Source organism: Callionymus lyra, chromosome 10, assembly GCF_982586985.1.
Source record: "Callionymus lyra chromosome 10, fCalLyr1.hap1.1, whole genome shotgun sequence".
In the NCBI taxonomy this organism is placed as follows: domain Eukaryota; kingdom Metazoa; phylum Chordata; class Actinopteri; order Syngnathiformes; family Callionymidae; genus Callionymus; species Callionymus lyra.
In genome coordinates, this window is record NC_141827.1 from 9,777,575 (window position 1) to 9,799,872 (window position 22,298).

The 22,298-nt window shown below is 37.8% G+C and overlaps 1 protein-coding gene across 1 annotated transcript; it reads left to right on the top strand.

Moving 5' to 3' along the window:
• Positions 1 to 9,659: 9,659 nt before the first annotated feature.
• cav3 (caveolin 3) lies at positions 9,660 to 16,721 on the top strand. The gene is made up of 2 exons (XM_087800789.1): positions 9,660 to 9,860; positions 16,032 to 16,721. Exons 1-2 carry the CDS (start codon positions 9,744 to 9,746, stop codon positions 16,371 to 16,373), a joined length of 459 nt encoding a protein of 152 aa, XP_087656915.1. The 5' UTR covers positions 9,660 to 9,743; the 3' UTR covers positions 16,374 to 16,721.
• The last annotated feature ends 5,577 nt before the right edge of the window (positions 16,722 to 22,298 follow it).

Genomic DNA, 22,298 nt, shown 5'->3' on the forward strand with positions numbered 1-22,298 from the left:
CCACCATGTTGTTGTCGTCGAAATTTGAGCGAAATATATATATAAAAGTTTTTAATGTCACATATCTCATTTACTACACACATTGCTTTCTTGCAAAAGTCAAGTCATAGAATAAACACAATTCGTGAGCTTGTAATTTGACACTTGATTATTGATGGGGGTTAATACCCAGAACTTAAACTTCTTTAAACTATTCAGTCTGAATGAGATGATTTCACACAGACACACACAAACGAACGCACACAAACTCAGACACACACAAACGCATGCACAAACGGACACAAACGCACAGACAAATATGCACACAGACAAATACACAAACACACACTGACAAATGCACATATAAACACACACAGAAAAATACACACACAAACGCACACACACAGAAAAACATGCACAAATACACAAACACACAGTGACAAATACACATACAAACAGACAAACACACAGACAAATGCACACAAACACACATTCAAACACACCCAAACACACAGACAAATACACATAAAAACACACAGACAAATGCATACACACAGAAAAATACACACACACAAAAAAAAAACACAACACAGAAACACACACGGTCAAACACAGAGACGAGGACATGCATACAGAGAGACACGCATGCAGACCGACCAAGATGCACACACACACACACACACACACACACACACACACACACACACACACACACACACACACACACACACACACACACCCCCACACACACACACACACACACACACACACACACACACACACACACACACACACACACACACACACACACACACACACACACACACACACACACACACTATGTAGTTATTCACAGTATCACAGTCTGCTAAGGTGCAATTAAACCTTGTTAAAGTTGTCGAGATGTTGATTTAATTAGTGTGTTTTTTATTCCCTGAGCACTGTTTTGCACACAAAATAGCCGTTATCAATAGAAACACATTTTAATTTACGCTTACATTTAAATCTCATTCATAAATAATTGAATTTCATGATTATAACATTGTCGCTGTTCTGCTGCATGTCATGTGTGTGTGTTTCTTCTGTCATTTTCTGCTTTGTTTGTTCGAACAATGTCTTGAACACACTAATGTGTCTCTGACTACATGTCGGTGTGCGGCAGACATGCTAATCGTCCCGTCGTCGGTCGTCATGGATGTTAATCGAGTCCTTATGACTCACACAGGAAACAAAAGCTGGTCATGTGCTGTGATGGTGACAAGAAGAAGGTAACACAATATTCATCTTCATGACCTGCTCTTATAGTGATACACTGAAGATGCAGCTGCTATTTGTAGAGGTGTGTGTTGGCAAGAATATGGCGATAATATCACAATTCAGGGGCATTGATATGATATATTGTGATACTATAGGAACAAGAATAAATTAGTAGTATTGTCAAGTACTTGACTATGGTGTTGTAGTATTTACAGACCGCATGACTCTTGACGAAGTCGTAACTGCTTTCATTTGTTTAAAACCAAAATATGTCCAAACATCAGCTTTAAAAGCTGCTGGAGTCAACTGTATCCTCTCGTCCTTAGTCATTGCCAGGATCCCCTAGGACTTCATTGTTCCTTTAGCGGCAGAGGTAGTAATAACTGCTGACATCTAGCGGCCCGGAAGTTTAATTGCAACAGAAAAATGAACAAACGCCGTTAATATTTGCATGTTAATTGTAATAAAAAATATTTTAAATACATGTATTGAATATAAACCATGAACAAAACTATAGAGCTATTGTATGGCCACAGAAAATACCAATTTATCTTCATGCCTGAACCAGTTTACAACATAGTAACGATGACTTTTGAATACTTTGACCTAAAGATTGACACACCTGACGCAGCGGCACCATCAAATAGTGTCGTATATCTTCAGAGATTATTCTCAGGTTTTTACAGCCTTGTGTCATTACGTATGAATATACACAATCTCATGGTTTACCTTGGACTACTTATCAGCCGCTCACTGAGTCACGGTACGTCATCAAATCGAGCAGTCGACAATAATGTAAAGCCAAATAAATCTGAAATTATTTCAGTTATAATATGCTCTTATAAGTTTATTTTGTTCAGGAACTCAACGGAAAATGTGGAACTAAAAAAATAACTACCGAAACATATTTTTCAGATCGTGTGTTCCATTAGTGTCCAGCAGGTATCGCTGTTTACCAACTGTTGTCATTCTGCTTCGACGTCTATAACAACACCTAAAATAATAATATATATAATATTAAAATAATTGTAAGTAAGTAAGAAATATTTGTAAAGTGCTTTTCTAGACAAGGGTCACAAAGCACTTAAACTATCAAATTAATATACAGTTAAAATATATACTTTAAAAAAACATATTAATAAAAGCTAATATTTAGGACTTTTATTCGTGCAGGCTTTTCCTTGATTTTCCTGTGTTTGTCTTATGTGTCTTAATCTTTTAAACATGGTTTGGAACAACAAAAATCCTTGGTCCGATCTAATTCGTCACTATAACATAAAACGAATGTATAGTTTTTATAAATTGATGATTAATGTATATCCTATGGATTTGTAGAAAAAGTTCTCTTGGTTATTTATCGATATTTTAAATTGACATTAAGACTTTCTGTGTCTAGATATTCAGTCTAGTCATCAAGTCAACTATTTGACTTTCAAGTAGTTGTTAAAAATGTGTAAGATATGTATTGAATTGACGAAAATCTCAGTCATCTTCATGCATTTTAGAGATTTGTCTTGTAGCGTATCTCTTGGTAAAAGTCATAAAATATGTCTGAAGAAGACTTGAAGACATTCCACAAGCAGCAGGAAGGTGTTAACGGCTCGCTATGTCTCACCTCAGCGACAATCCCGCTGAGGTAACACAGATATTGCTAATTCGTTTTTCACTCTAATGCTTGATCCTCTCACTTTGGATCAAAGGAGATTTCCGGGGAATGATACAGTGAAGGTAACATGACTGGAATCCAAACAGCATCTGCAGATTCTTAACATGGACATGGTGTCCACCATTTTGAGTCCAGTGAACAAAGAACATACATTTTTTAAATGACCAAACTTGAATTGATACATGTACAATAGTTACACACTGTACTGGTTTACAAAGCTGCGTAGATTAACCATCAAACTGTTATGTTTTTCGGTTTAATCTTGATTATACAAAATGTTCCTTAACATTTTAAAGGGACTTAATATGAACAGGATACAAAGGCCATTAAAGATATGAGATTATAAAGAACACCTTTTAAAACTGGCTTGTTCACTGTAAGTCTTGTTTTAGAGTTTTTGTAGTTATATGTTAACTTTGTACTTCTTTTACATTTTAAAACTTTTCACTGCTGTTTTTAATCTGCCTGACATGGTGTCATAGTTTGTTCTCAAAGCCAACTTTTATAAATACAATTAATTATTGTTATAATAATGAAAATGTTTCATTTTAAATGTTTTATACTGAGGAAAAATAAGTCAAAAGTCCATTATATACTCTGCTATTAATATAATCAAATATAATCGTATTAGTAACAAATATCCATACATCCAAAGGTACAAAAAAAATGTATATATAAATTCAGTGAAAAACTGTGTAACATTTTTATATACTTCCAATTTTAAATAGATGTTCTATGTCTTTATTCTATCTAAATATGTTTTCCTTGTGAAACCGAAACGATAATCCTTATTTATGGATCAGCAAACACCGATTTTACTAACTGTAAAATACTGACCTCTAGTGGACATATTTATGCATCCAGTTGTTACCCATAGGCTCCATCGTGGTCTGAATATTCATTTGAAGACTTCATCAATTCCAAACCTGCGTCTTGGGGTCACATTCAGGGGTGTGGAGGCAGGATCTCCATCATTCCTGACGCTGTTCAAGATTCTGTCAATCACACGAAACTCTGGAGGGTTGTTTTTTTTTTTCCAATGAAAGTTGTCGCCTGATTTTTCTTCACCGCTCTGCAGTCTGGTCATGCCTGCAGTGAAACTCCTTCTCATCAACATGCACCTGCCCCGGCGACCGACCGCCGTGATGAGCACCTTCTTTTGTGTGATCCCCATCCAAGTGGCAGGAATTAGATTAGAGACAAACAAGAGCTTTGAGCCCCGTGGGTTGTGTTTTTTGGGGGGGAAATGTGCTGCATGTAAATCCCACACTTGCAGACGTGCATCTCAATAGTGGTTTATTAGTTCAGTGAAGTCACACTCGCTGTGCAACGATGATACATTTGTTCTTGACGTTACAAGAGTTAACGTGGTAGCATTTGAATCCAAGATATTGAAGCAGAACTACAGGAGATTGAAAACATTGTTTCTGGCTCGTTGCAAAGTAACGAAAACCGGCCACGTGTGCACTTGCATTCGTTCCCAACATGGCTAAAGATAACCTTTTGTCCTGGGAGAGGATTCATTCCTAAATACTGAGACTTTAGAGTCAACTGAAACTATTGGATGGGACAATTGAGGAAATTGTAATAATATTGTTTACATGTTTTATTTTCCTCATGGTGACCCGAAGGCCTGAAAAGAACCGTGTTTGTGGTATCCCTTGTGTTATATCAGGGTCAAGGTGACCCAAAGGCCAGAAGACAGTTGTGTTTGTTGTATATCTTTTTTTATATCAGGGCCAAGGTGACCGGAAGGCGAGAAAACAAATGTATTTGTGGTATCCCTTGTGTGCCTTCCATAATTACATATGCAGTGGTGGAGGTCGTTCACTTTGAACCAGAGACAACACAAGGGATACCAAAAACACATTTGTTTTCTGGCCTTCGGAACCTCCTTGTACTAGAGACAAGTGTTAAATAAAACGTTTATTTTTAACGTTGTTTTTCCTGCCAGTTTCCTCTCCTTTTTCAACCCAAGCTCAGTTAACACATTACAATTGTGCCGGAAAGGAACCAAATACGTGAATAGCTAAGTTTTACTTTCTACAACTTTTTTTTTAAAGTTAATGCAGCGGTAAGAAAGTTTGAAAAGATTGTTTCTGGCTCCCACTAGTGTCAGGAGAGTGCAACTGTAATGTCATAGAGTCTGTCACTTCATTGTTGCACAATTCTTTTAAACAAAATGAGAAAAAAAGACTCTTGTTGCGTCGCCCCATGCAAAGCTGAACTAGGCCGCCATGATTTACAGAGCGTTATCGATTGTACACCTACAGGCTCCGCCTCCTCATATTCTCCTTCAGCATCTTGAAACTGATGTCTCACTTCTTATTCCCCCTTTCTTTATAAATCCATATGTTTTACTTTGATTCTGATCTTCCTCGCCTGCCAAGCTGCCCCTTCAGTCACTTATATAAGATTTATGGAAAATGTCAGCCGGTCATGATGGTGACCTTGAGCCTCAGTGAAGATTGGAAAAAAGTTTTTTTGGCAACAGCACAAAGTTGTTCCAAAGACTTCCTCGACTCTCTGTCTGAGACATCTATGCCAGTTCACCAAAGTCAGAAAAGGAAAGTTTTGATTTCATACTTAATGCCAAGATATAGGAAACACATGAAGTTGCAACAGGTAACTTGGTAGCGTTGTCATCTTGCTAGAAGATATTAAAGCAGCACTACAGATTATAAATGTTTCTTGCTCCCGCCAGTGTTCCAATTCTATAGTAGCAATGTCCACAATCCACGTGTCAGTTATGTCGGTTTCCCAGTTTTGTCTTCCTCAAGCAAAAAGTCTTCTGTGTCACCTTCCTCTTCCTGGGGTTTTTATTTAGTAGAGTCCTTTCCATGGATTTCCTGTGTTTTCGTTGCTATCTTGACGGTCGTTGAGGGCTGTGCTTGGCGAGATCCACGGCTGCGACTACTGCATGAAAAGTCTTCTTCCGGGCTGAGTCGACGTTGGCTCGTTTGCTCTGGGCCATCGGTAAACCTCTCCGTTGTTCGTTTGGTGATTTTGTGGATCTAAATTTTTGGCTTTCTGTAGTGGACCTCGCATCCGCTCTTGCCTTGGTTTTCATGGACTTTGGTTTTTAAGTGGACTCGAAAAAAAGACTGTTGCTGTGTCTCAAATCACATACTTCTCTTAGTATACTAGAAGTTAGTATGCATCAGGATAGTGTACATACTAACTAGTACGCAAATTCTACACAGATAGTATGTCTCAAATCAAACACTGCTGCTACGCACTAACCGGTTGAGGTGACAGCTTCTTCTTCTACTACTATTTAAGGATGATTTCAACCAGCTGTTTGAACACTATCGCCACCTGCTGGCAGCACGTTTTGCAAGTTTGGAAAAATAAATAAAGAAAAAATATGAGAATCGAAATATTCGCGAGATATTTAAGCTGGTATCAGCAGCGAAGACATGTTTATCCTCCTACTGCTGCTGAATATGCACCTGTAAGTATATATATATATATGCATTTATATATGACGTAACTTCCGTTTAAAACGTCATTAAGATGGCGGCTGTTTATGGTGGTTAGTGTCCATCGAATCATTCTTTGTGGGCGTGTTAGTACGCCAATTTAGTGTGCATGGCGTACTAAATTTTGCATACTAAGAATTGAGACGCACTTTCGCACTAAAAATACTAACTTTGAGTACGCTAGTATGCGATTTGAGACACAGCATGTGATTTGGACTTTTGACGCCATCTTTGTGTCTTTTTGCCTGGTAACTTATTATCCTCCGCTCCTGGGTCACCTCGCTAGCTCAACCATTACATGTTTTATGATGGAAATGAACGCAAACGCCGTCTCAGATTCTCTGCTGTACTGTGGTCCACCGTTGAAATAAATCTATTGTGTAAGTTTTCATGATTGTTCCAAATTTAAATTCTTAAAGAAATTTGACATGATTTATTCAAAGTCTATTTTCACGTATTAAGTCGAAAATCAAAATAAATAGTTTGTAAACTGATGTTGAAACTGCGACACAAATAGCATCTTTTATTTATGATTACATTCCTCACGAGCCTAAATTTAGGTCTGAACCTGGACCGGGACAGCATGTTTGTGCGTTTAATGGACCGCGGGAGGCGGCTCGGATGATTGCACTGACACCCGTCGACACAGATATGCTCGCTATGACTCGCCGCTTGAGCTATTCCTGTCCGTCTGCCTCCACGACTATCCGGCCCGGACTCTTCCCACTGCCACGCCACGGACACTCGATCACATGCCCTCTGATCCCATTCCTCCCCACCCCGGACGACCACACCCTCTCACGACCGTCTTCAACCGGGGAACGGAGCTTGTTCATTCCATTTTGCTCGTCGTCGAAGCAGAGATAGTCGCTGGTCAGTGGAGACGAGGAGAAATATTTTCAGCTAATATCAGGCACAAAAGATCTCGTTTTTTTGTCCTCCACACATGCAAGTGGCCGAGGAACTTCCTTGTTATGACTGTAGTTATGAAAACACCAAGTCAAGAATAGAATTACTCATGGCGTTTCCATTCCTGGCCCACAGGGAACACTTTGCTATCGCCTCACAGCTGCGTGATACATCTCCGGCAGACGCATCGGAGAGTAGATACCGCCGGCATATTTGCTGGACATTGGATATAGAAGGAAAACATCGTGAGCCTTTTAGCTGTTTGTGGATTTTGTCATGCGATTCTGAACATTGACCACAGAAACGACGCCGTGTTTTCATCGGGTTGTGTAACTTGTCACTGACATCTTTCACCAGATTCTAATCTCAGTTTTTTATTTTTTATTTTGTAAGTCCCTCCGTCCATCTGTTTAGATGATCTTTGTGCTAAACTACAAGTATTCAGAACACATTGTAAAAACTAAAGGTCTTTTTTGGGGGGAACCATACATAAGTATGATACTCATGGTAACTCTACGTCCTCTTTTACCAGACATGTCTTTTTTTCAGACACTTGACAGCGATTTTCGCCGATTGAAACAAGTTATTAAGTTGTGTTTCATTGTGTTATCATTGTTGTTGTGTTGTTTTGTGGTAAAATTAGTGTTTACATTTACGCCGGCATCTGCTCCGAAGATTCGTCGTCAGCGACGTCACTTAGATGGCGGTTGTTAGGGGTGGAAAGTGTCCATCGATCCACACTCAATTTTCTGGCCATTTAAGTGCACCAATTAAGGGGTCATTGCCAAGTACATTTTCACACAAGGCTCAAAGGGACGCACTTGTTTACTCAAAAATATTAAGTTTAAGTGCAAAAGTGCACGATGTGGAACACAGCCTTCATCCTGAAGACAGGAGTTCAAACGCTACTCTATGCTTTGTCATTTTAACGTGGTTGTTATGCAGACGACATTGTGTTGCGACTGCAGTTGCCGACTTTCGCTCACTGGGCTTCTTTCTTTATTTAAATTGAAATTAATATTTGGATTTAAGTGACCCTGGACCTCTATTGTACTCATCAGTATGTGTCTGTTTGTTCAAAACTCTCTTTAAATAAAGATATTTACATTAGGAAATGTACTGTCGCCCCGCCCACTGAGAACACTTTCCTGGAGATTAAATCTTGTCTTGAAAGCATCAAGGTTTGTCACCACACGTCATCAATCCCAGACATCTCCACCACCAAGAGACTTCGCTCTCGTAACCTCTCGTTCGCCCAGATTTCAGACGGGGGAGAACTTTATTAAAGTTCAAAACAAGGTCATGATGAGGGACTTACTGCATCTTGGAAAGAAAGACTTCAACATTTGAAACATGTGAGTGAGTCAGGAGAGTTGGAGTCTCACATTAGTTTAATTTTATAAACATATAATGTTTTTTTTGACTGCGTTATGAATCCTGCGATTTGGTTTTAAAAGCAACCGCATGCCCATATCGTCACTTTGAAGCACATAACATATGTGCAAGAAATATCATTTTTTTAGATAATTATGTCAATAAATGCATCAGATAAATGAACATATTGGGTATAAATACAACTTTGATCTCTGAGAGGCCTTTATTGGGATTGATAATATGCATTTACCTGAATTAAACATGCATTAAAACACCTAAAAACTCATAATTACTCTCTGGAATATGGTATCCCTGATCAAGGGAATAAAATAATCCTCAACTTTTACTTAAATAGATTGATTTTGTATGTTGTTTGTGGCTAGAGAGTGTAAAAGTTGCCTAGATGTGTGTTTATTACAGGCACGATTGTTGAAATTATTTTCGTATATGTTAAATTGTGTTTTTTTAATGTACCTTTTCATAAAGGAGCTTTGGTAACTGTATCTCTGGGCCTACCTTCTCCAACACTGAGAGAAAATGTCGGCAAAGCCGACTGCCCTGCAGGCCTTTTTAATAAGACCAACTGTCTTCATTCATTTCCTGGAGTCCAGTAATCAGGCGTGCTAGTTTGTTGGACCATCAGTTCATGTGTTATCTTCAGTGTCAAGATGCTGCTCACTATGTTTTCAAGTGGACCCGGCAGGGAGTGTTTGCGAGCTTCACTCAGTGGTGGAAGTTTGTGCCAGAGTGCAAACTCTGCCCACAACTCTGTGTGAAATGTGACACAACCCTGGGCCTTCAAGGCATGCCTTTTTCTGTCCTCGTGTGTACATGTGTGTGTGTGTATATCTCTGAGCGCGTGCGTGTCCGGGGTGGGTTGGGTGTGCGATTCTGGCCTTAACTTTGAGCAGGGCACTCGCAGCTGCTGTCCACTGGCATGTCAGCAGGAGCGTGTCAGCGTTCATACAGGGGTTTCAGAAGTCGACTGCAGCAGCTGAGCGTCGCTTCACTTGGGAACTCCTACTATCCTCCAGCTCCAGGACCCGCTGCCTCCCACCACCAGCACCGGCACCACCATGGCGGATCAGTACCAGTACAACGCCAACGAGGAGAAGATCGCGAAGGACAGCCACACCAAGGAGATCGACCTCATCAACCGAGACCCCAAGCAGATCAACGAGGACGTGGTGAAGGTTTGTGCAGGAACACAGGACCATCGGCGTCAAACAAAAAAGGATTATCGTCCCGAAGGATCTCGAAATAGATTCCTGTTCTCGTGCAGATCATAATATTTATTCTGGGAAGAATGTGAATACGATACAGCCATGTTTTAGTTGAAGTTGAAACAAGTGTTTATCCATTGATAGTTACCATGGAAACTTTTGCCGTTCCGAACTCAATTTTGATAAAGAGGACTGTGTTCTCTGAGCGAAATCATTCATCAGGCCTAGTGTCTGTATGGATCCTGTCGGAATGACGTATCCGCCCATGGTTATTTTTAAATCCGGCGCAGAGATGAATCTATAGCAGCGGGGATTTGTTCAGGGTTGTGTATTTGAGGAGAGATTTAATACTCCCTGATGTGTAACAGGCTTTCCTCTAACACCTATTTTTATTTGTCTGAAAACAAAATCCACGGCAGAGACGCTCATCAATTATCTTTGCCGTACAACTCCTGCCAATTCCCTCCGGGGAAGACATAAAGCAGCTCTCATCCGGCCTATACGTTCCGAGGAGGATCTCGGGCTTTATGTCCTGGCAGGAAATGGACACGGAGACTCATTACGTGCCATTGTGATCTTCTCCAGTGATCCAGAAGGAAAAAAAAGAAACAATTGTCAGATGTGCAAGCCTGACAGCCTTCCTGGATAACTGGCCGAAGATGAGACTGACAGGATAATCTCGGCAATTCCGTGAAATAGGAAAGACGGGTGAAGAAAGAGTTTCACTGTGCAGATGCATCTGAGGTCTTAAAAACATGAATCCAATTGTAAATCTTGTGATTTCTATATGTTGGGAAAGCTAAAGCTGTGGTGAATTAAATATATGCTGTAAAGCTGATGAAGATGAAGCTTATGGAGTAGAAATAGCTTCATGAAGCTTCATCAGGAGTAGAAATAGCTTCATGAAGCTTCATCAGGAGGAGAAACAACTTCATGAAGTTTCATTAGGAGTAGAACAATCTTCATGAAGCTTCATCAGGAGTAGAACAAACTTCATCAAGCTTTATCAGGAGGAGAAAAAACTTCATGAAGCTTCATCAGGAGTAGAAATAGCTTCATGAAACTTCATCAGGAGGAGAAAAAACTTCACGAAGCTTTATCAGGAGGAGAAAAAACTTCATGAAGCTTCATCAGGAGTAGAAATAGCTCCATGAAGCTTCATCAGTAGGAGAAAAAACTTCATGAAGTTTCATTAGGAGTAGAAAAAACTTCAAGAAGCTTCATCAGGAGTAGAACAAACTTCATGAACCTTCATCAGGAGTAGAGCAATCTTCATGAAGCTTCATCAGGAGTAGAACAAACTTTATGAAGCTTCATCAGGAGAAGAACAAATTTCATGAAGCTTCATCAGGAGTAGAAGAAACTTCATGAAGCTTCATCAGGAGTAAAACAAACTTTATGAAGTTTCATCAGGATTAGAACAAACTTCATGAAGCTTCATCAGGAGTAGAACAAACTTCATGAAGCTTTATCAGGAGTAGAACAAACTTCATGAAGTTTCATCAGGATTAGAACAAACTTCATGAAGCTTCATCAGGAGTAGAACAAACTTCATGAAGCTTCATCAGGAGTAGAACAAACTTCATGAAGCTTCATCAGGAGTAGAACAAACTTCATGAAGCTTCATCAGTAGTAGAACAATCTTCATGATCTTCATCAGGAGGAGAAAAAACTTCATGAAGCTTCATCAGGAGTAGAACAAACTTCATGAAGCTTCATCAGGAGTAGAACAAACTTCATGAAGCTTCATCAGGAGTAGAACAAACTTCATGAAGTTTCATCAGGATTAGAACAAACTTCATGAAGCTTCATCAGGAGTAGAACAAACTTCATGAAGCTTCATCAGGAGTAGAACAAACTTCATGAAGCTTCATCAGGAGTAGAACAAACTTCATGAAGCTTCATCAGTAGTAGAACAATCTTCATGATCTTCATCAGGATTAGAACAAACTTCATGAAGCTTCATCAGGAGTAGAACAAACTTCATGAGGCTTCATCAGGAGTAGAACAAACTTCATGAAGCTTCATCAGGAGAAGGGCAAACTGCATGAAGCTTCATCAGGAGTAGAACAAACTTCATGAAGCTTCATCAGGAGTAGAAAAAACTTCATGATACTTCATCAGGAGTAGAACAAACTTTATGAAGCTTCATCAGGAGTAGAACAAACTTCATGAAGCTTCATCAGGAGTAGAACAAACTTCCTGAAGCTTCATCAGGAGTAGAGCAAACTTCATGAAGCTTCATCAGAAGTAGAAAAAACTTCATTATACTTCATCAGGAGTAGAACAAACTTCATGAAGCTTCATCAGGAGTAGAACAAACTTCATGAAGCTTCATCAGGAGTAGAAAAAACTTCAAGAAGCTTCATCAGGAGTAGAACAAACTTCACAAAGCTTCATCAGGAGTAGAACACACTTCATGAAGCTTCATCAGGAGTAGAACAAACTTCATGAAGCTTTATCGGGAGGAGAAAAAACTTCATGAAGCTTCATCAGGAGTAGAAATAGCTTCATGAAGCTTCATCAGGAGTAAAACAAACTTCATGAAGTTTCATCAGGATTAGAAAAAACTTCAAGAAGCTTCATCAGGAGTAGAAAAAACTTCAAGAACCTGCATCAGGAGTAGAACAATCTTCATGAAGCTTCATCAGGAGTAGAACAAACTTTATGAAGCTTCATCAGGAGAAGAACTAATTTCATGAAGCTTCATCAGGAGTAGAATAAACTTCATGAAGATTCATCAGGAGTAAAACAAACTTCATGAAGCTTCATCAGGAGTAGAACAAACTTCATGAAGCTTCATCAGGAGTAGAACAAACTTCATGAAGCTTTATCGGGAGGAGAAAAAACTTCATGAAGCTTCATCAGGAGTAGAAATAGCTTCATGAAGCTTCATCAGGAGTAAAACAAACTTCATGAAGTTTCATCAGGATTAGAACAAACTTCATGAAGCTTCATCAGGAGGAGAAAAAACTTCATGAATTTTCATCAGGAGTAGAAAAAACTTCAAGAAGCTTCATCAGGAGTAGAACAAACTTCATGAACCTTCATCAGGAGTAGAGCAATCTTCATGAAGCTTCATCAGGAGTAGAACAAACTTTATGAAGCTTCATCAGGAGAAGAACAAATTTCATGAAGCTTCATCAGGAGTAGAAGAAACTTCATGAAGCTTCATCAGGAGTAAAAAAAACTTTATGAAGTTTCATCAGGATTAGAACAAACTTCATGAAGCTTCATCAGGAGTAGAACAAACTTCATGAAGCTTTATCAGGAGTAGAACAAACTTCATGAAGTTTCATCAGGATTAGAACAAACTTCATTAAGCTTCATCAGGAGTAGAACAAACTTCATGAAGCTTCATCAGGAGTAGAACAAACTTCATGAAGCTTCATCAGTAGTAGAACAATCTTCATGATCTTCATCAGGAGGATAAATAACTTCATGAAGCTTCATCAGGAGTAGAACAAACTTCATGAAGCTTCATCAGGAGTAGAACAAACTTCATGAAGCTTCATCAGGAGTAGGACAAACTTCATGAAGCTTCATCAGGAGTAGAACAAACCTCATGAAGCTTCATCAGTAGTAGAACAATCTTCATGAAGCTTCAACAGCAGTAGAAAAAACTTCATGAAGCATCATCAGGAGTAGAAATAGCTTCATGATGCTTCATCAGGAGGAGAAAAAACTTCATGAAGCTTTATCAGGAGGATAAAAAACTTTATGAAGCTTCATCAGGAGTAGAAATAGCTTCATGAAGCTTCATCAGTAGGAGAAAAAACTTCATGAAGTTTCATTAGGAGTAGAAAAAACTTCAAGAAGCTTCATCAGGAGTAGAAAAAACTTCATGAACCTTCATCAGGAGTAGAACAATCTTCATGAAGCTTCATCAGGAGTAGAACAAACTTTATGAAGCTTCATCAGGAGAAGAACGAATTTCATGAAGCTTCATCAGGAGTAGGACAAACTTCATGAAGCTTCATCAGGAGTAGAACAAACTTCATGAAGCTTCATCAGTAGTAGAACAATCTTCATGAAGCTTCAACAGCAGTAGAAAAAACTTCATGAAGCATCATCAGGAGTAGAAATAGCTTCATGATGCTTCAACAGCAGTAGAAAAAACTTCATGAAGCATCATCAGGAGTAGAAATAGCTTCATGATGCTTCATCAGGAGGAGAAAAAACTTCATGAAGCTTTATCAGGAGGATAAAAAACTTCATGAAGCTTCATCAGGAGTAGAAATAGCTTCATGAAGCTTCATCAGTAGGAGAAAAAACTTCATGAAGTTTCATTAGGAGTAGAAAAAACTTCAAGAAGCTTCATCAGGAGTAGAAAAAACTTCATGAACCTTCATCAGGAGAAGAACGAATTTCATGAAGCTTCATCAGGAGTAGAAGAAACTTCATGAAGCTTCATCAGGAGTAAAACAAACTTTATGAAGTTTCATCAGGATTAGAACAAACTTCATGAAGCTTCATCAGGAGTAGAACAAACTTCATGAAGCTTCATCAGGAGTAGAACAAACTTCATGAAGCTTCATCAGGAGTACAAAAAACTTCATGAAGCTTCATCAGGAGTAGAACAAACTTCATGATGCTTCATCAGGAGTAGAACAAACTTCATGAAGCTTCATCAAGACTAGAACAAACGCCATGAAGCTTCATCAGGAGTAGAAAAAACTTAAATAAGCTTCATCAGGAGTAGAACAAACTTCATGAAGCTTCATCAGGAGTATAACAAACTTCATGAAGCTTCATCAGTAGTAGAACAATCTTCATGATCTTCATCAGGAGTAGAACAAACTTCATGAGGCTTCATCAGTAGTAGAACAATCTGCATGATGCTTCATCAGGAGTAGAAAAAACTTCATGCAGCTTCATCAGGAGTACAAAACACTTCATGATGCTTCATCAGGAGTAGAACAAACTTCATGAACCTTCATCAGGAGTAGAACAAACTTCATGAAGCTTCATCAGGAGTAGAACAAACTTCATGAAGCTTCATCAGGAGAAGGGCAAACTTCATGAAGCTTCATCAGGAGTAGAACAAACTTCATGAAGCTTCATCAGTAGTAGAACAATCTTCATGATGCTTCATCAGGAGTAGAAAAAACTTCATGCAGCTTCATCAGGAGTACAAAACACTTCATGATGCTTCATCAGGAGTAGAACAAACTTCATGAAACTTCATCAGGAGTAGAACAAACTTCATGAAGCTTCATCAGTAGTAGAACAATCTTCATGATGCTTCACAGGAGTAGAATAAACTTCATGCAGCTTCATCAGGAGTACAAAACACTTCATGATGCTTCATCAGGAGTAGAACAAACTTCATGAAACTTCATCAGGAGTAGAAAAAAATTCACAAAGCTTCATCAGGAGTAGAAAAAACTTCAAGAAGCTTCATCAGGAGTAGACAAAACTTCATGATACTTCATCAGGAGTAGAACAAACTTCATGAAACTTCATCAGGAGTAGAACAATCTTCATGAAGCTTCATCAGGAGTAGAAAAAAATTCACAAAGCTTCATCAGGAGTAGAACAATCTTCATGAAACTTCATCAGGAGTAGACAAAACTTCATGATACTTCATCAGGAGTAGAACAAACTTCATGAAGCTTCATCAGGAGTAGAACGAACTTCATGAAGCTTCATAAGGAGTACAAGAAACGTCATGAAGCTTCATCAGGAGTAGGACAAACTTTATGAAGCTTCATCAAGAGTAGAAAAAACTTCATGAAGCTTCATCAGGAGTAAAACAAACTTCATGTTTCAACTATAATCAAACAATTTTGAATAGATATATCAGATTCAATTCAATTTAGTTTTGACGTTTATAGATACTGAAGGACAGTATCAAGACGCAGGATATCAGCATCAACTGTAGGAAAGCTTGTCATTTTCTATGACATTAACTGGTGCTGACTAAGTGTTTGCAGCTCTTACGGGCTACATTACGTTAATTTGTCGCCCCTATTCGGCCCCCAAGCCTTATTTTGACAAGTGTGCTACTTGTACTTGCCCGATTGATTACAAATGTTACGTGTCATGCTATATCCTCTCCACCCTTTAATTAATTCTTATAGCTTTCAATTCTTCCTACAAAACACCTGGATCTCCCCGACTAACTCACTGTCCTTCCAGGTGGAGTTCGAGGATGTGATCGCCGAGCCTGATGGGACGCACAGCCTGGACGGCGTGTGGAAACTCAGCTACACCACCTTCACCGTGTCCAAATACTGGTGCTACCGCATCCTGTCGGCCATCTTCGGCATCCCCATCGCCCTGCTCTGGGGCTTCCTGTTCGCCTGCATCTCCTTCTGCCACATCTGGGCGGTGGTTCCCTGCATCAAGAGCTGCCTGATCGAGTCGCAGTGCATCAGCCGCATCTACTCCCTCATCATCCAGACCTTCTGCGACCCCTTCTTCGAGGCCCTAGGCAAGGTCTTCAGCAGCGTCCGCGTGGCGCTTCGAAAGGAGGTCTAAGAACTGCCGGTGTTTGCGGAAAGACGCGTGGAATTCCCCCCGCGATCGGTCCATCCTCGGCATCTCACCCCGCCTGACACTTCCCTTCAACTCATAGCACGCTATTCTCCGCCCGGCCTAAGTGCCTTGTTTTCCAACAGAAGCGCCGCGACAGCTGCACTGACAGGCAGCGACGGCGCCACCGCCGGGCCACTCCTGAAGCTTCACTGCCTCTCTGTGAGGCTAAACTGCGAAGAAGAACTTTCTTTTACGACCACAGCTGCCGCGTGGACAGTGCTGCTTATGGTGTTAATATTAACGTTAAAACATTCTTTGGTTAGAAAATAGTGATTAACTGAGTCAAATTTTTCACACTCACACATGTAATATATACAATAAATACATTTAACTATTCAAAGACTGGTTGTATTTTATTTTAAAGGTTCTTTTAAGAGGTTGTGGCCGCGGCTCGAATGCTTTTCTGACGTTTACATGACTTAACTTGACATTTGTAAAGCAGGAATTCATGCTTTACAATCCAAGAAGAAATGGTGTGTCTAAAACTTTTGTAAAAAAAGAAGATCTAATTGGAGCAAATTGAATTATAATCAACGGATATTATTGTTGTGTGACTCCTTCTCTTTTCTGCCCCATGCTTCCTCTGAGCACTCCAGTTTCCTCCCGCAGACCAAAACACTAAATGAACAAAGGTTAATCAATGACATTGTTTGTGTGCCAGTGGCTGTCTGAGCCCGGCGATGAACCAGCAACCACGTCCCTGGTGTCCCCGGCCTTACGCCCCAATTAGCGGTGATGGACTCCAGAGTCTGTCAAACTCAGGGTGAGTCACGACCAGCAGGAAATGAAAGATGCATTAAAAGACAAATCTAAAACGGAAATTAAATATATGATGAGAATGATTTTGATATAGTGTGTGATGAATAATGATTCATATGTCTGAGATAAAATGTTTGTTTTGAACTTATCTTCATTTGGATTCAGAAAACTCTTAACTGTCATCAAACAATTCTTAACTATAATCAAACAATTTTCAACTATAATCAAACAATTTTTAACTATAATCAAACAATTTTCAACTATAATCAAACAATTTTCAACTATAATCAAACAATTTTCAACTATAATCAAACAATTTTTAACTATAATCAAACAATTTTCAACTATAATCAAACAATTTTTAACTATAATCAAACAATTTTCAACTATAATCAAACAATTTTCAACTATAATCAAACAATTTTCAACTATAATCAAACAATTTTTAACTATAATCAAACAATTTTCAACTGTAATCAAACAATTTTCAACTATAATCAAACAATTTTCAACTATAATCAAACAATTTTCAACTATAATCAAACAATTTTTAACTATAATCAAACAATTTTCAACTATAATCAAACAATTTTCAACTATAATCAAACAATTTTCAACTATAATCAAACAATTTTCAACTGTAATCAAACAATTTTCAACTATAATCAAACAATGTTCAACTATAATCAAACAGTTTTCAACTATAATCAAAAAAAATTCAACTATAATCAAACAATTTTCAACTGTTATCAAACAATTTTCAACTGTAATCAAACAATTTTCAACTATAATCAAACAATTTTCAACTATAATCAAACATTTTTCAACTATAATCAAACCATTTTAAACTGAAATCAAACAATTTTCAACTATAAACCAACAATTTTCAACTATAATCAAACAATTTTCAACTATAATCAAACAATTTTCAACTATAATCAAACAATTTTCAAATATAATCAAACAATTTTCAACTATAATCAAACAATTTTTTAACTATAATCAAACAATTTTCAACTGTAATCAAACAATTTTCAACTATAATCAAACAATGTTCAACTATAATCAAACAGTTTTCAACTATAATCAAAAAATTTTCAACTATAATCAAACAATTTTCAACTGTTATCAAACAATTTTCAACTGTAATCAAACAATTTTCAACTATAATCAAACAATTTTCAACTATAATCAAACATTTTTCAACTATAATCAAACCATTTTAAACTGAAATCAAACAATTTTCAACTATAAACCAACAATTTTCAACTATAATCAAACAATTTTCAACTGTAATCAAACCATTTTCAACTGAAATCAAACAATTTTCAATTTTAATCAAACAATTTTTTTGTTGTTTTATTTCTACTTCATGTTTGTTGTTAAATTGTGTTCACCGAGCCAAACATCACAAGTGTTGTCACAGATGAAAATAACCATCTTCTGCTTCACAGATTCATATTTTCTTCACAAAGGTTAAACTGCTTTAATTAGAGTTTATATATTTGCTTTACAGTGTTAGAAGATTAAAAAACACACTGGAAGTCTGACTCACAGACACTCACCTCCTACACTTCCCTGAAGGTTTTAATCTTTATTACGGACACACTGTGAATGAAATGATCAAGAAAATACTTGTTTTATCATTTAATTTACTGTCACTATCAACTGACTTTACTTGGAGTCATCAGAAGTCCAAACACATGTCATGGTATCATGCGTCGTTCAGTCGTATAACAGCTCAAGCGTGAAGCCTGGACATTAAAATCATAATCGGCAGCAGGGTCTGGTTTGTTCAGGACAAATATTGATAATACAGGAAATGGCATCATTAATGCGAGGAACGCCAGGGTCAACGGGTGCAACGATATGACGTCGAACCTACGACTTCTCTCCTTGTCTTCAGCATCAGGTCAAGCGAGAAGGTAATAACACCGGCGAGTCCTCGGATCTGTTCGTCTAAAGTAAGCAACGGTTGATCGAATGCGGAAATGAATCCTGCGCCGGTGTTTTTAGTTTCGGTGTCACTATCTGCAGATCAAACACAAGGTCGCGAAGCCGGTGCTCTGCATTCTGATGAGGCGGGACCATCATCTGGAGGTGTCGGATCCAGAGCCCAGGGCAGGATCTGGGGCAGGAACAGAGTGTTCTACCCGAGAACCTGTTGCCAAAAAAACCTGCAGGAAGACGTGACGCCATTGAACTTCCTATTGTTTACTGAAGGTATTGCTTCACTTCATCCACGGCTGGATTCTAATCCCAGCTACTTGGGGCGAGAGGCGGGGGACACGCAGTGACTCACAACCTACAAACCCGAGTTCTTAATCAACCTCTTTACGTTTTTGGATTGCGGGAGGAAACCGGAGTACCTGGAGTAAACCAATGCAAACAAGGAAAGAACATAAAAACCTCCCAAAAAAACTCAACTTGTTGCCCATTAGTTTATTAAGAAAAGTGAAAAAAGGGTCTGAAAATGTTATATATACTAGTTAGTGACCACTGTTCAGGCTTTTCCTTGATTTTCTGGAACTCCTGTTGTGTTATCAGTTTAATCTTGACCTTTAAAGTACATACTTTATTGAATATTGTTTTGATTGTTCAAGCGCTTTGTGACTCTGGTCTGGAAAAGCGCTATACAAATAAAAATTACTTACTTACTTACTACATTTGAGAGCTTGTATCAGGGGGTGTTGATACAGTACTTTTAAAAAACCTTAAAATGATAGTTTACATAAAATTAAAATCTAATTTTCTACTCAACCTCATGTCGACTCATGTTTAGGATTTTTTTTTTCGAGAGTAATCGATGTCTTTTGGCAAAAAATGTACGTTCATTTGAAGGTTATGAAGCGATAGCATGTCTGTGTAGCATGTTAGCATGTTAGCTTTTTAGCTTCTGCTACAAACCAGTTTAAAATATAGATTGTTTATTTTTTTCTTTTTACCGGATATCGATAATGTTCAGGCTTCAATATAAGATGGACGTTACAGACTTTGATGTTTTTAAGTTTGTCTTTTGTGGACAAAGATGAAGACAAGTTAGCGACGGTCGCTACATTAAAATGAATAAACATTTTTGTCTATAACTCTAAAAAATAAACTATTTACTCTGAAAATAACCAAGCCTTAGTGGTTGAGCAGGAAATGAGTTGAATTTTGGGTGAACTATCGCTTTAACTTTTAAGTTCATCTCCAAAAACTTGTCTAAAAGACAGTTGTTTTTGATTGACATATGACTTTGCAATTCAATTTCAATTTAGTTCAATTTAATCTAAAAAGTCTTATCGTCACAAAGTTATCTCGAGACACTTTAAAGAGAGAAAACAGATCCTGGAATTGGATTAAATTAAGGTGCGAATAATGACAGGAAGTAGTGGGTGTTCTAGAAAAAATAATCCTACTTATTCCTTTTAAAAGGTTCATTTTCAAACAAACAAAATTGTCATTAAAAGTATCTGATAAATCTGAAGTGACACAGAATCAATCACATAAATATGTGTGTGTGTGTGTGTGTGTATGTGTGTCTGGTGTGTTAAATACGAAGTGTTTAAATCGATTTAAATCAGATTATAAACACACTAATGTGACATCATTAAACTCATATTAATCTTCTCCAGTTCATTAACCCCCCCCCCCCCCCCGCCCCCTCACCTCGCTGGTTGCCTGGCGACGACCGGTACCGACGTCACTCTCTCAGCCGGGGTTCGGTGGTTCTGAGATCTTCGCCTTATAAAGCGGTACCACGGCGGTGGAACCGGCACCGCTCGGACGTTCTCCCGGGAAGCCTCCTCGTCTGGTTCCTCCCACGGTCTCACGGCTCGGCGCCGACCACCAGGCCTTGGCCCCGGACCTTGGCACCGGAGATGAAATTCCTGTTTGAATGTTCTGCGTGGGTTTACTCCGGTTTACTCCACGTACACAGAAGACATGCCTCCACATCCCACTTAGAACGTTTGACAAATACTTAGAAGCTTCTTTGTGAGTAAGAACCGGATCACGATCTACAGCTACTGGATCGACAACTGTATGTTTTTGTACTGCGGGAGGAAACCGGAGTGCCTGGACTCAACTATTATCAAACAATTTTCAACTATAATCAAACAATTTTCAACTATAATCAAACAATTTTCAACTATAATCAAACCATTTTCAACTATAATCAAACAATTTTCAACTATAATCAAACCATTTTCAACTATAATCAAACAATTTTCAACTATAATCAAATATTTTCAACTATAATCAAACAATTTTCAACTATAATCAAACAATTTTCAACTATAATCAAACAATTTTCAACTATAATCAAACCATTTTCAACTATAATCAAACAATTTTCAACTATAATCAAACAATTTTCAACTATAATCAAACAATTTTCAACTATAATCAAATATTTTCAACTATAATCAAACAATTTTCAACTATAATCAAACAATTTTCAACTATAATCAAACAATTTTCAACTATTATCAAACAATTTTCAACTATAATCAAACAATTTTCAACTATTATCAAACAATTTTCAACTATAATCAAACCATTTTCAACTATAATCAAACAATTTTCAACTATAATCAAACAATTTTCAACTAAAATCAAACAATTTTCAACTATTATCAAACAATTTTCAACTATAATCAAACAATTTTCAACTATAATCAAACAATTTTCAACTATTATCAAACCATTTTCAACTATAATCAAACAATTTTCAACTATTATCAAACCATTTTCAACTATAATCAAACAATTTTCAACTATAATCAAACAATTTTCAACTAAAATCAAACAATTTTCAACTATTATCAAACAATTTTCAACTATAATCAAACAATTTTCAACTATAATCAAACAATTTTCAACTATTATCAAACCATTTTCAACTATAATCAAACAATTTTCAACTATTATCAAACAATTTTCAACTGTAATCAAACAATTTTCAACTATTATCAAACAATTTTCAACTATTATCAAACCATTTTCAACTATAATCAAACAATTTTCAACTATAATCAAACAATTCCTCCACATCCCACTTAGAACGTTTGACAAATACTTAGAAGCTTCTTTGTGAGTAAGAACCGGATCACGATCTACAGCTAC